The sequence below is a fragment of the Branchiostoma floridae genome, chromosome 9 (genome assembly GCF_000003815.2).
Source record: "Branchiostoma floridae strain S238N-H82 chromosome 9, Bfl_VNyyK, whole genome shotgun sequence".
Lineage (NCBI taxonomy): Eukaryota > Metazoa > Chordata > Leptocardii > Amphioxiformes > Branchiostomatidae > Branchiostoma > Branchiostoma floridae.
In genome coordinates, this window is record NC_049987.1 from 6,419,367 (window position 1) to 6,434,602 (window position 15,236).

Consider the following 15,236-nt stretch of genomic DNA (forward strand, 5'->3'; position numbering starts at 1 on the left):
CATTTCAACAGTAAAGCACAAGTGACCAACCAACAAGACCATTGCGTGAACCTTAGGGAAACGGTATAAAGAAGCAACCTCCTATTCACTGAGAAGACCGACCAACATATCGCGTCTAAAGATCTTGGACATAGACAAAAAGTAATCAGATGTGCGAGATATTGATATCAAGGACAATCGAAGAAACAAATGAAATATAATTCACTACATATGCCTTACTTCTGTCAAATGACTTTGCCCAAAAGGAAAGTCTTATGCAGCTTCCATACAAAATCACAAGAGTGTATTGTGTCATGAATTGAAGGCGTCAGTTGTATGAAATAACTCCACGCAAGTCCTTAAACCTCACAATGCGGGTTTGGCCGTGCTACAAGCAAGAGAAAACTAGGGATAAATAATATGATCTCATTGTAGAGGTAGCGCAATTGCATTTGTCCTTATCGTCGGTGTCTATGACAGCTCTGTAATGCACCATAAGCAAAATCAAATACAGCTACAGAGCCCTAACCCCATGAAACAGAAAAGAAGTCAATGTTCTATCAGACGGCAACCAAGAAATGTGTCCTTACACCCATTGGATCTCCAACTTAATAAGACTTAGTCGTTTTCAAATACAGTGTTGCTCAACATGTACAATCTAAAATTGTCCGTATGTACAGAAGTATACAACGAAACGTGTTAAGCCATTATTATTATTTTCAAAAAGGTATCGAAGATAGACTGTAGAAGGAACCCATAAATGTTGGCAAGACGAGTGACAAAATGATATAAGGCATAGTATCCAGTTTTCATCAAACATCAACCTCCCGCTAGCGCGCTCACGATCATACAATCCAAGGATCGACGAAAATATAAAGACTTGAGCAATCTGACTTTGATACTATCAATTGATCAACTCTCCCATTACAGGCAAAGAAAGGGGTGTAACATACGAATCATTTAGCTTCATAGGAAACAATACTATAGCAAACATGTTTAACGAATGCCTGTTAAACTACCTTCTCAACTAAACTCAAAGACAGTGGTACATACCTCGAACTTGCAGTGTAAAGGCCCTCCAGTGTCTTCGTAGATGTTATCGTGATCAGTGCCGCATGAAAGCTGCCACCAAGGCAATCGCCATCGCTGTAAATGTCTTTTGTCCACTGTACGACGGTATACCCTGCTGTATCTCATCTCCATCAAGTAAGTCCAGGTGGATTCCAAATATTCTGCCATCCTGCAAAGGCAAAAATTGACCATCAGATAAGCCCGTTCTTGGTAGCAAGAAACGCAACTTGTCGACATCACATAGTGGGCATTAGCATATGTCTTCATGGCTATTGGGTTACCAATAGACATTTTTAGGTCACGAAGTATGCCGACATCAGCTATAAACGACCTAGAAAGACACAAGCTTAAAATCATTGACACGCGCATTACCTTGAACTCCTGATATTCTCTACTTATAACGCTTCTGTTTGAGAGAGTAGCAATTACCTGTTATTGTGGTCATCGGAGAATATAGAAGCCACATTAGGACAACGTAATAGTAAATATGAATAAGCAGAGTAGGGATATCATTGAGAAAACATAACGCTTCAAAACAAAATGAAAAAGTCACCATTTATCATCTCTCCAACTTTCATTAAATGTGGATATGTATCGCTCTGCTTGATGTTGCAAAAGTATTTGATTTCTTTTTCCCAATTGAACAATGTCGTTAGACATGAAAGGAAGTCTGAAATAAAGTTCATGTGTAACAACATTTTTGGAGATCCTAAAGAATTTTTCATCTAAATCTGGCATTGAATTTGGACTGGCTATGCAAAAACGTGTTACCTGTCACTCAAGCTGTGTCAGTTACAAATGATCAGCAAATACCAGCATCCACCAATCACGCCTCGCTTCTCTATTTCGGGACGATGACTTTGAAGAATTTTAGAAATAGTACAACTGCGATATTCCATCATTCCTTTTTCTTGTAACAATAATTTCTTGGTTTCTTTGCACGAAAACTCGCATGGTAGAATAAAATACTTTACGCAGTGGGCATTAAAACTTGTCATGACAGTGGCTATGAGACAAGGTTACACGTTGATTAGCATTATTCATACGTTTTAAAGCTATAGATCCAGACGGGAAGAAAAGTAAAAGATACATTATCAACCTACAATTGCAAAGCTAAGAAATACAGATGGTTGTTACTCGCAACAATGTCTACACCCGAAGAACGATCTCTACCCGCAATCGCATCTGTCTTAAACGGAAAAGTAATAAAATAAACGTGACATAAGCAAGAGGATTGTATCATATTATTTGTAAACTTACAACGATCTTTTTAAGATGTTTGTACTTACAACAGCTTTTTGGTATCAACTCGTCTCATCTTTAAACTTCGCTGTGATTCTCACTGATGATAATGAAAGAGGAAAGTCAAGTGCGCATGAAAGTCAGAGAGGAGACGGGCTTGATGCGCTCCTAAACCAGTCACAGAGAGATATGCGAGGACTGAGAAGACAAGAATGCGATGTATTTTTCTTGACAGAAAAATGCGATGTATGTTTTCTTTGCCGACTTGTATGTTGTCCTTGCCGTACTGCATGTTTTTCTAGTCGGCTATTTTTGAAGACATGTGCATTACTGGCGACGCACATCTTGATAGAAATTTGTCAGCTGCAGAAGTGATCAGAACACTTTACACATCACTGCTTCCTGTAACTAGTTGTCTGTACACTTTAGGTAGACATGACCTTAACGACACTCTTTCACTTTCCCTTGCCACAAAGTTAAAAAGTTGAAAATAGTTTGAAAAATGTCTTCTTTTGGAAACAGAAGCGACAGTAGTAGACATTATCTGCAGTTACTTTGGTTCAGGCAAAACGCAACTTGACTTTTGATAGCGAAACACAAACAATGAACATCAAAGAATATGAAGTCTGGATATTTTAAGCACACTTTTTTTGTCAGATATCGTAAAAGCAAAGCTCCAGGTTTTATTTTATTGTTGCTTAAGCAGACTTGAATAATCTACATCTGTTCCTCTCATCATCGGCCGTCTAAATCTATACACCAATGGCAATGGCGTTCTTGCACGCTCTCGATCAATCAGAGCGCGCGGGATTGAACATGAGCAATGGCCTTGCAGAATGACATGAATGTGATTACTTTGGCGCTTCACGCCGTTATAAACGCCCTCATCTCTCTAGTTTCCTACTCCGACAGCTTCTGACCGAAAGGTATAGATCACGCTATCTTTCTATTTGGATGCTTTGGATTCTAGGATAGAGTTTTTTCTTTTCTTTTTTGCTTTTATTACCCGCCTTTATTCCCTTCTTCTATTCCATGAATGAGCCGTAGTTGATAAAGGAAATACGTTTCAGTTGATATTTTTCCAAAAGCAAATCGTTATAGCTGATAGCGTATTTTGCTGAGTGAAAGGGGAGAAAAGGGGCGGCAGGTCGGCCCAAAGCCTTAGGAAAATAGGGAAAAGGCCTCCCACCTAAAGCGTTGTGTGAGAACATTTGTTTATAGTGAAAGTCACCTACTGATTTCGAATATCGTTGGTATGAAATTCATGATCGATTTTTTTTTTCGTCCTGTAGCTGTAGCTCGTCGGACTCATCTTCTGTCTCTCCTGTTCAGCAGCCCAGTCGGCGTGCCACTCCTTCCTTCTGTGTGTGTAGCCAAGAGGAACCTGAGCCAAGATGCCGCCCAAATCCGACAAGATTTCCGACGACCCTCGGGTCTACATCTTCGGTGACACCAAGTTGCTGATGGAGCTCCGCTCCGCGCCTTTTGACCCCAAGAAGAACGTCTGGGCTCCCGATGACAAGGAGGTGTTTATCGCTGTGGAGATCAAGGAGGAGAAGGGCGACAAATGCACGGTCCAGCTGCCTAAGGGCCAAGTAAGTGCAGGATCCCTGTCAAGGCCATTGATGCAATCAATGATGCAGAGTCTTATTAGCTAAATCAACATCTCTGAACTTGGGTTTGTAGAATACGGATTTGGAGCTCATCTGGCAAATAACCCCGAGAAACTATAAGCTTGTTACTGCATAGCAGACAGACCCAAGTATTCAGCACCGGGCAAGAACATCGAAGGAAAAGTCACTATTTGAACATATGTAGGCTGAAGTTAGCAACATTGCAGTAAAGACATGTCCACATACCACAAATACTGCTGGTCAGATCAGGTTCAGTATTTCTGCTGAGGTCCGAATAACCATTGACCCCAAAATAGCGAGAACTGACCCGATAGCTGACGGGTCATGTAACTGCTCAGCTGTCTAGCACCATAAATTAAAGACTCCCACTCTATTCAAACATAAAGCAGAATTTCAATTAAGAAAAAAATTCATTATACTGAAACTTGAAGAAACTCTAAATATACGTGCAAATTCTATGTGTTCTATTCCATGGAGGATATCAAATGTTAATCTTATTAGAGAATTAAAGCGGGGAAACTGTTCTATTACTTGAAATCAATCCAGTTGCTTCACTTTTATACTTACTTGGTCGCTTGCTTCCGTCAATATCTCTTGACATTCAAAGGATCTACATAACCTTGTTACATCTTGCTTTGTTCTTTATTCGATAGACCAAGGATTACCCCAAGGACAAGCTTGTCATGATGAACCCCTCTAAGTTCGTCTGCTGCGAGGACATGGCCAACATGACCTACCTGAACGACGCCTCTGTGCTGGCGACCCTCAGGGACCGTTATGCCAATGGCATGATTTACGTACGTAGTGACTTTAAACCCAAAGAGCAATCCGAAGTTCGATTAACCAAAAAGAATCGCGATTGTTTTTGTTTTTCAATTGAATATTTGCGAGTAATCTGTTATCGAAGAATGCTCATGAATTGGGACCAAGAGAAAGCATTAAAAATAACTGACGCCTGAGGATATTTTCACAACATAATCTTTGATGAAAACACTTTCTTTTGAAATGACACTTCAAAGGTTGTTATGGGTACACACCTAGCATGCAGCCAGACGAAAGGACGATGAGATTATAGACGATGGAATACCCTCTAGGGCGTCTTGATATCTAATGGCGTCTTCGGAAAGGTCTACTTGATAAACAGTCATGAATAAACGACAATTTGTACTTTTCTCTTACAAAATACAGACATGAGTAGACAATAATTTGTGTGATCTTGAGCAATAGAAATTTCCATTGTATTCAAGGTCAATACCACATTCAGGTTTAAAGACACCCACTTCAGCTTGTAACTAATGTCCATATTATCTACCTGCAATAACAATTTTCTTTCCTGTTGCCGCTCCCCCTACTACAGACCTACTCTGGATTGTTCTGTGTCGTGATCAACCCCTTCAGGCGCCTTCCTCTCTACACAGAGGAGGTTGTGGGCATGTACCGTGGCAAGAGGCGTCAAGAGATGCCGCCTCACTTGTTCTCTGTGGCTGACAACGCCTACCAGAACATGTTGATCGGTAAGTGTAACCGTATTGTGTTCTCAGGACAAATGTGATCTCAAATTACACCGATAAGCCAATGTACTTCTTCCTACACCGTGTAACATGATGACAATCACTTTTGTTTGTTTGTCTTTGCAGACAAGGTGAACCAGTCTATGTTGATCACGTAAGTAACGTACTTTACATTAAATTTGGTGTCATCCCTAGAACTGGCAGGACATCAATATCCATATCTGTGATAAGATACAACTGTTGTAAGGTACATCTGTTATATTGAATTTTCGGTTGCCAGACACGCTCACAAAGCCGCAAATACTAATAATAATAGTCATTTAAAAGAACAGCAGAAAGTTTTGAGAAAAATCGTAAAAACCTTGACGAAGCGAAAAATGCTAATTCCATAAACCTTTGGCCAACTACATCATGTAGTATATTTGTGGTAATAAACTTTGTATGATGTGTGGGAAGCAAAGTACCTATCATCCTCTTTACTATCTGATCACAGCGGCGAGTCTGGTGCCGGTAAGACTGAGAACACGAAGAAGGTTATCTCTTACTTCGCCCTGGTCGCTGCTATTGGTGGTCCCAAGAAGGCTGAAGATGAGAAGAAGATCACCCTTGAGGACCAGATCGTGCAGACTAACCCCGTTCTGGAGTCCTTCGGTAACGCCAAGACCGTCAGGAACAACAACTCCTCCCGTTTCGTAAGAAATATTTCATCCTTTTCTTTACGCTTTCTCATACTTAAACTTTCAATTGCCTCGAAATCCAATTAAAACAAGACAATCTGCAAAATTCATGTAACCAAAATTTTATCATCCAGGGTAAATTCATCAGGATCCACTTCAACACAAAGGGCAAGTTGGCTGGTGCCGACATCGAGTCTTGTGAGTATTCATTTGAATATCATCATAGACATCAATACGTCACTTCCAAATAAATATTTGTGATATGATGAACTCATCCATCTACCCTGTATAACCTGTATTGCTTTATTCCTCAAATACTTATATGACGTCGTATAACGATGAGCAACCGTTGTTTCACCCAGATCTGCTGGAGAAGGTGCGTGTGATTGAACAGCTGCCTGGTATGGAGCGTGGCTACCACATCTTCTACCAGCTGCTGTCAAGTGGCTTGAAAGACGTCACAAGTAAGTGGGCATGTGGCAATAAATGTTGTTGTTGTTGTTTTTTTCAAACTTTTGACATATACGATTGAAAGATAAGAGCGATCACAATTATTCATTTATTGCGTTGGTTTTATATAATAATAAGAAGAAGAAACTCACTCCATCTACACTGGTTTGCCGACCATTGTCACTGCAGATGATATCATGAAGACTCAAGCGGATGTTGGGGTGGATAATCATAACATTTTCTGAATTCGGGGTGCTCTGGTAGCAGTCAAACATAGAAAATGCCTGCTGTCGCCCGAACATAATACCAACATTAACGTGGGCAGCAATGCAATAGACTCATAGCCTTTCACAATCACTACTATGTGAGTATACCGAACTAAAAGGATGTGAACTGTCTGTATATCATTCTCACAGAGATGCTCATGGTCAGCGACGATGCTCACGAGTATCGCTTCTTGGAGAAGGGCGAGAAGACCATTAAGAACGTGGACGACAAGGAGGAGATGCAGTTGACGGACGAGGCCTTCGATGTCCTGGGCTTCACCCAAGATGAGAAAACGGACATCTACAAGCTCACGGGAGGTCTGTGCCACTTCGGTAACATGAAGTTCAAGGCAAAGCCGAGGGAGGAGCAGGCAGAAATGGACGGCACTGAGTGTGAGTTTCAGTCTAAAAATAAGGTTATAAATCGATGAATATATGATAAAATACCACCTGGTACGAACAGGAAAAGATTTTGATACAAAGATAATCTGCTGAGTTTGTTTCTTGTTCCTGATCTTGGTAACAAGTCTTGCATTTAGAACTGATTAGTGAACTCATTGTGATTTGAATCTTTTACCCGCCGATTTGAAAAGAACGGCAACTCAAGGAAGCGAGCACTGGGATATATTAATCAAAGCTAACCTTGTACGTATCCAATCTCTACTCAGCTGCCGACAAGATGTGCTTCCTGTACGGTCTCAACAGTGGTGAGCTGCAGAAGGGTCTGCTCAAGCCCAGGGTAAAGGTCGGCAACGAGTGGGTGTCAAAGGGCCAGAACTGCAACCAGTGCATCTACGCCGTCGGTGCCCTGGCTAAGGGTGTCTTCGACAGGATCTTCAAGTTCCTGGTCAAGCGTTGTAACGACACCCTGGACACCAAGATGAAGAGGGAGAACTTCATTGGTGTGCTGGATATTGCCGGCTTCGAGATCTTTGACGTTAGTTCATATGGAATTACGAATTACGATCTGTTTCTGTATACTCTGTGGGTTTGGCCTGATTAAAACCAATCAACGCATGTAAAATTCTTGGCATTATGCATTTCAAATCAATTATAAGGTGGATGATAACTAATAACGCAAAATGGTCATAACAGATTTTAAGGTCAGGCCATTCTATTTCCATAGTTCAACAGCTTTGATCAGCTCTGCATCAACTACACCAACGAGAAGCTGCAGCAGTTCTTCAACCACCACATGTTCGTGGAAGAGCAGGATGAGTACAAAAGGGAGGGAATCGAATGGGAGACCATTGACTTCGGCATGGACTTGGCCAAGACTCTCGCCCTGATTGAGAAGGTGAGTAGAAGGTGATGCAATATTTTGGTAGATACACCATGTATTTAAGTGAATGGAGTCAATCATGTTCTCGCTACGTGTGTTACAACTAGCATCTGACACCTATACTGCTCGTGTTATCAGCCCTTGGGTATCCTGGCTATTCTGGAGGAGCAGACTATGTTCCCCAAGTCTAGCGACAAGACGTTCATCGACAAGCTGAAGGACCAGCACTTGGGCAAGCACACTAGCTTCCTGAAGCCAAAGAAGCCCAAGATCCCCAAGTACGAGGGTCACTTCGATCTGGCTCACTACGCCGGTAACGTTACCTACAACATCTGCGGCTGGCTGGAGAAGAACAAGGACCCCATGAACGAGACTGTGGTCGGCTGCTTCAAGAGGTCCTCAAATGAGCTCCTGAAGGATCTCTATGCAGACTTCATGACTGCAGAGGATCAAGGTTAGTACTATCTTTCTAAAACAGATGAAGGCTTGTGTGATAAGATCAGCTGCACCCCTCTAGTATCATCACATGGCAGTTAACCCCTAGTTGACGTTAGGTGCATGGTTTATCAGTGTCACACATCATGATCAAAACTTGGTTTGGTCATGATTCCGTTCATCTCATCAATGTTATTTTTGTTATTATGGTTATTTTCCCTTTAATGCTGCAAACAAGCGGAATTGTTTTAAAGTTATTAATGGTGTCGGCATGATCGTATCTCAAAGAACAAGTCTCATAATCAGCGCATTGGTAATCAATTCTATAGTATTGAACATCTGTCATCGGAATAGTAACTCATTCACGCTTTTCTACCCTCCTAGCTGCTGCCCAGAAGAAGGCGGGTGGTGGTGGCAAGGGAAAGAAGGGTGGGGCATTCCAGACCGCCTCTGCAACCCACAGGGTAAATACAATACATGAAGAAAAAATGTATACATCAAATCTCACGACTTCTTATCCACTTATGTTTGCTTACAAGCATAGCTACAGCGGCCCTCGCGAAAGTCGCTGTAGTTTATTTTGTCAAGATTTATTTTTGATGGGCCTAAAGAAAGACGAAAAATGGCCCAAGAGAGCCTGCTATGGAGGCTTACCATTTTATGCGATAATTCTAACAACACCCAGTAAAGTTTTAAAGGGACTAAAGCTGTTTTCCATTTCATTGGTTACAGGAGCAGCTGGCTAGGCTGATGGCCACTCTGCACACCACATACCCCCACTTCGTGCGTTGTCTGATCCCCAACGAGTTGAAGACGGCTGGTATCTTGGACAACCCGTTGGTTATGCACCAGCTGACTTGTAACGGTGTACTCGAGGGTATCCGTATCTGCCAGAAGGGCTTCCCCAACAAGATGGTCTTCAGGTACGTCTTTTTTTACAACACTGACATGCTAATTTAGTGGCTGTAGAGTTTACAGGCAACAAATGATGACAGCTCAACTACTGGAAGACAATATCTATACTTTGCTTTGAATTCTACCAAACAACAACACCAATCTCTTCCATCACAGGGAGTTCAGGCAGCGCTACAAGCCTGTCGACCCAGTCCTGGCGAAGGAAATTGAGGACGACCGTGAGTGCTGTGTCAAGCTTTTGGAAAAGTCCGGTTTGGCAAGTAATCAGTACGGTGTTGGTACAACCAAGATTTTCTTCAAGGCCGGCCAAGTCGCCCACCTTGAGGACATCCGTGACGCCAAGCTGGCTGTCATCATTACTGTCATTCAGCAGCGTCTCCGAGGAAAGCTTCAGCGCCGTGCGTACGAAGTACTCAAGGAGCAGAGGTAAACAAAAATACTTTACAATGCACGATATATTAACCAAATGCCCATGGCGCTAGACAAACACACCCCATCCATTTAACAAGGCATGTTGACAATTTAACACGTAAGTGCGGCTACAGAAAAATGGGAACCGAAGAATTATCTCCTTAACTAAACCTATGAGCCGGTGAAAAAAGACTCCCTTTTAAAAAAACATAGATACGAGACCAAGATGTCAGTGCAAGATTTTGTTATACTGAGTCTAACAGAAATCTTGCAACATTCAATACGTTAGTTAACAAGACAGTGTTTTTAAATACGTATTATTGTCTCCAACCATTCTTATGATTTACGAGGCAACTTGCCTTTCGGGTAAATGTTATCTGACAAATATACTTTATCGTAGGGCTGCCCTGAAGATGCTGCAGCGTAACGTCCGTAACTGGATGACCCTGCGCAACTGGGACTGGTGGAAGCTGTTCTGCACCATCAAGCCTCTGCTGTCTCAGTCCCGGGCAGATGAGGAGCTCCGCGCTAAGGAGGAGGAGCTGGGCGAGCTTAAGGAGGAAGTGGAGAAGGAGGAGACCACCATGGCTGAGATCCAACAGAAGCTGACTGTGGTCGAGCAGGAGAAGAATGAACTCGCTGCTCAACTATCTTCGGTTAGTATACAGACAGGTTACCATCAATTGCTGTGCGGTCTGTAATAGTACCGTATAGAACTTATTGCTAAGAAAAGGAAATGTAAGGATATGGAATATTGCAAATATGAATATCCACGATAAACCTTAATCTTAGTTTCTTATATATGCCGGTAGCTGTTAAAATGTACGAATAATATTATCGGTCATTAGTTGAAACTGAATACTACTATTAGTCAGAGTAGTAGACGGTATAAGTCAAAGTAATAGAAAACTCTTGAAGCTTGTTAAGATGTGAAAATGAATATATGATTTCATTTCACAGGAACAAACCAACACGGGTGACATCGCCGACAGGGCTGAGAACCTGATCAAGAACAAGGCGGACCTGGAGCAGAAGATTGTTGACTACAAGACACTCCTTCAAGACGAAGAAGCTAGGAATTCTACGCTCAGCGCTGGAAAGCGTAAGGTAAGCTGTCGGGGACGCAATATTCGATCTTTTTCTTCGTCGTGTCATCTCTACACTTTTCTGATCCAGTACTCAAAACACTCCCTTCCTCTGGGGGTCAAAGCAATAGTCGATGGCATATCACGTTTAATGATCAACGAGATATGTTCAGTCAAAAAATTGCGATGAGGTGCAATGAATCATCTGTTGGTGAGAAATAAATCATACTTTGTGTGACACGTTTGAAATAGACTTTTTGACAGTGACGTCATTTTACCTGGCAGATTGAAGGAGAAGTCGACAACCTGAAGAAGGACCTGGAGGAGCTGGAGAAGACTCTACAGAAGGTGGAGAAGGAGACACGCGGTGTGGAGAACAGGGTTCGCACCACCTCTGAGGAGCTGGCAGCCCAGGAGGACCAGATCGCCAAGCTGTCCAAGGAGAAGGCTAAGCTGGAACAGCTCAATGCCGTAAGTTGTAACCGATCAGTATTCTGTTACCAAGGAAACCACGGGTAGCATACGCAAACTACCATGGTTTGGACACAGAAAGTGGTTATCATTAATAGAATTCTATAAGTAAAACTAATTTCAAAGTTTGCGTTGACGAAGTATGAGGCAATATTCTGAATGCCCCACTGTAAGTTGCTCTGAGATCAATGCTTATTTTGACCTATCCTCACATCAGTTTTAACATCCCTACAGACCACCCTGGAGGATCTGCAGAAGGAGGAGGACAAGGTCAACAGCCTCAGCAAGCTCAAGGCCAAGCTCGAGCAGCAACTGGATGATGTAAGTATTAAAAATCAATGCAATAACTCACAGAAAACCACGAATTTAAGGTTATCATATTCGCAAGGTGTGTATATTGTGTCAACAAACAATATCTAGCTGTATTCAAACAGTTCATTCAAGACTACTCATAGTCTTGTAATTTTCTAATGCCACGCTTTTAGCTCGAAGAGAACCTGGATCGCGAGAAGAAGGCGCGTGCCGAGGCCGAGAGGCTGAAGAGGAAGTTGGAGGGTGACCTGAAGGCCTCGCAGGAGACTTTGGGAGGTCTGGAGAACGAGAAGGCCGACCTGGAGGAGCGCATCAAGAAGTAAGATCCCTCTCTTAACGTTAATAAAAACAGAAGTGGAATTGCTACATTTACACTGTCCCTTAGTTCGGACGCACCAAGAAAATTTTACTAAGACAATAATACCCTCCTTATTTCCATCTGTGCTAAACAGGAAGGAGTTTGAGATCAAGGGACTCGAGGCTAAGCTGGAGGACGAGCAGAGTCTGGTCACCACTCTGCAGAAGAAGATCAAGGAACTGCAGGGCCGCATCGAGGAGCTTGAGCAGGAGCTCGAGGCCGAGAGGAACGCCCGTGCCAAGGTCGATAAGCAGAGGGCTGACCTGGCTCGTGAGCTCGAGGATCTGGGAGACCGTCTGGAAGAGGCCGGTGGTGCCACCGCCGCCCAGGCTGAGGTCAACAAGAAGCGCGAAGTCGAGCTGCAGAAACTCCGCCGCGAGCTGGAGGAGTCCAACATGCAGCATGAGGCCACCGTCGCTGCCCTCCGAAAGAAGCTGTCCGACGCTAGCTCTGAGCTGGGCGAGCAGGTGGAGAACCTGCAGCGCGTCAAGGCTAAGCTGGAGAAGGAGAAGACCACCCTCAAGATGGAGGTCGATGATCTGGCCACCAATGTTGAGGCCATCACAAAGGGTAAGCTGAACGTGGAGAAGGCAAACCGTGGCCTCGAGGAGCAGATCGCCGAGGCCAACGTCAAGATCGAGGAGTCCGCCAGACAGATCCAGGAACTTACGTCCTTGAAGTCCCGCTTTGAGACCGAGAATAATGAGATCAGCCGCCAGCTCGAGGAGTCCGAGAGCCAGTGCAGCCAGTTGGGCCGTGCCAAGAGCATGCTCAACCAGCAGCTTGAGGAGCTGAAGCGCCAGCTTGAGGAGGAGACCAAGGCCAAGAACCACCTGGCTCACCAGCTGCGTGCTGCCCAACATGACTGCGACACTCTGAAGGTTCAGCTGGAAGAGGAGCAGGAAGGCAAGGCCGAGATCCAGCGTGCCCTGTCCAAGGCTAACACAGAGGTCACTGCCTGGCGTGCAAAGTATGAGTCCGACGCCATCCAGCGCGCAGAGGAGCTGGAAGATGCTAAGAAGAAGCTGGCTGCACGTCTGCAGGATGCTGAGGAACAGGTGGAGGCCGCCAATGCCAAGTGCAGCTCTCTGGAGAAGGCCAAGAACAGGCTCGCCGGTGAGGTCGAGGACCTCATGATCGACGTTGAGCGGGCTAACGCCGCGGCAGCCCAGCTGGAAAAGAGGCAGCGTCTAATTGACAAGCAAATCGCCGAGTGGAAAACGAAATGCGAAGAAATTGGTGCCGAGCTGGAGACCTCTACCAAGGAGGCTCGTGCCTATGCCAACGAGCTGTACAAGCTGAAGGGACAGTATGAGGAAACCATGGAGGCTCTTGAAAACCTGAAGAAGGACAACAAGTCTCTGCATGGTACGGAAGCGTTCAATGTTGCTTTTGTGAGAACGATTCGACGTTGTTTTTTGTTGTTCATTATAAATGTGGACAATGAATGAGAATTGAAATGATTTTTATAGCATATAAATGTCATCTTGAACTAGAATGCTAAAATGGTTCAATCTGCTAATAACGCCCTATTCTTTAACGACTTCTTTAAGACGAAATCCACGAGCTAACCGACCAACTTGGCGAGAGTGGTAAGAACGTCCATGAGCTCGAGAAGGCCAAGAAGCGTCTGGAGGTAGAGAAGGAAGAACTACAGACCGGCCTAGAGGAGGCAGAGGGTGCACTGGAAGTCGAGGAGGGCAAGGTTCTGCGTGTCCAGCTCGAATTGTCTCAGCTCAAGGCTGACATCGACCGCAGGCTGGCCGAGAAGGACGAAGAATTTGAAAATACACGGTAAGCAAATCGCTCTGTAAAGATACGTTTGAGCATCGTTTTGTCAATGACTTGTTTTCTGTTAAAATTTGTCATGTGTGTATTTTTGTTATTCTTGATCTTCAAACTCCATCTTAAGGTATTTTTGTGATTAAAATCATTAATGATAGGAAGAACCACCAGAGGGCCTTGGATGCCCTGCAGACAACCCTGGACGTGGAGGCCAAGGGAAGGAATGAGGCTGTCAGGGCCAAGAAGAAGCTGGAGGCCGATTCAAATGAGGTTGAGGCCGCTCTTGAAAACGCTACCAAGGCCAACAACGAGGCAAGGAAGACCATCAACAAGCTCCAGAACCAGATCCAGGAAGTTCAGGCCCAAATTGACGACGAGCAGAGGGCACGTGAGGAGGCCCGTGAGCATCTCGCCATGTCTGAACGCCGCTCAAACATGTTGACGGCTGAGCTCGAAGAGCTTCGCAATGCCCACGACCAGGCCGAGAGGGCCCGCAAGATGACCGAGGCCGAGCTTGTGGAGTCTTCCGACCGCGTTGGCGAGCTGTCCGCTCAGAACACCTCCCTGGCAGGCCACAAGAGAAAGCTCGAGGGTGAGATCCAGACCCTGCAGGCTGAGCTGGACGAGGTTATGGCTGAGCACAGGCAGACCGAGGAGAAGGCAAAGAAGGCCATTGCTGATGTAAGTTATCTATATTTCTCTGTACGCCTATTGATTATTTCCAACACCACCGTATCTGTTTATGCAATGTTATGTCTAAACTATGTGAATGCTTCAACTTATTAATGGGTATGAATATGTATGTATGTATGTATGTATGTCTTAAGTTGGTTATTACGTTTGTGTTATAATTCATATTCATATCAACAGGCCTCCCGCATCTCAGAAGACCTGCGACAGGAGCAGGAACACACCGCTCACATCGAGAAGAGTAAGAAGAACCTGGAAGCCTCCATCAAGGACCTGCAGAGGAGACTGGACGAGGCTGAGGCTATTGCGATGAAGGGTGGCAAGCGCGCACTGCAGAAGCTGGAAGCTAAGGTACCTATTACTTAGTACCGGTTTACTTTGCATTTGGCCAATTTCTCTTTGACGAACTCAGTATGTAACAGCTTAAAGTTTAAGTGACTGAGAGAAATTGCCTTTCGTTTCACTAACACAGGTGCGTGACCTGGAGTCAGAACTCGACACTGAGCAGAGGCGCCACCAGGAGACCCTGAAGAACCTGAGGAAGAATGAGCGCCGTCTCAAGGAGTTGAGCTTCCAGGCCGACGAGGACCGCAAGAAGGAGGAGCGCATGCAGGAGATGGTCGAGAAGCTGCAGCTGAAGATCAAGACTTACAAGAGACAAG

General features: G+C 44.2%; 1 protein-coding gene and 1 long non-coding RNA gene across 2 annotated transcripts in view; one reads left to right on the forward strand and one right to left on the reverse strand.

Moving 5' to 3' along the window:
• Positions 1 to 15,236, reverse strand: part of LOC118422894 — a 47,511-nt gene that overhangs the window by 29,151 nt on the left and 3,124 nt on the right. Inside the window, exon 2 of the long non-coding RNA XR_004831978.1 lies at positions 1,033 to 1,219. This is a non-coding gene — a long non-coding RNA (uncharacterized LOC118422894). The remainder of the gene's footprint in view (positions 1 to 1,032; positions 1,220 to 15,236) is intronic.
• LOC118422863 (myosin-7-like) lies at positions 3,586 to 14,955 on the forward strand. Its single transcript, XM_035830678.1, has 23 exons — positions 3,586 to 3,887; positions 4,580 to 4,723; positions 5,284 to 5,440; positions 5,564 to 5,591; positions 5,931 to 6,129; positions 6,249 to 6,312; positions 6,477 to 6,578; positions 6,981 to 7,223; positions 7,499 to 7,767; positions 7,957 to 8,127; positions 8,251 to 8,566; positions 8,932 to 9,011; positions 9,280 to 9,470; positions 9,619 to 9,888; positions 10,274 to 10,529; positions 10,834 to 10,980; positions 11,244 to 11,429; positions 11,664 to 11,750; positions 11,915 to 12,060; positions 12,194 to 13,467; positions 13,653 to 13,893; positions 14,043 to 14,565; positions 14,755 to 14,955. Exons 1-23 carry the CDS (start codon positions 3,687 to 3,689, stop codon positions 14,938 to 14,940), a joined length of 5,481 nt encoding a protein of 1,826 aa, XP_035686571.1. The 5' UTR covers positions 3,586 to 3,686; the 3' UTR covers positions 14,941 to 14,955.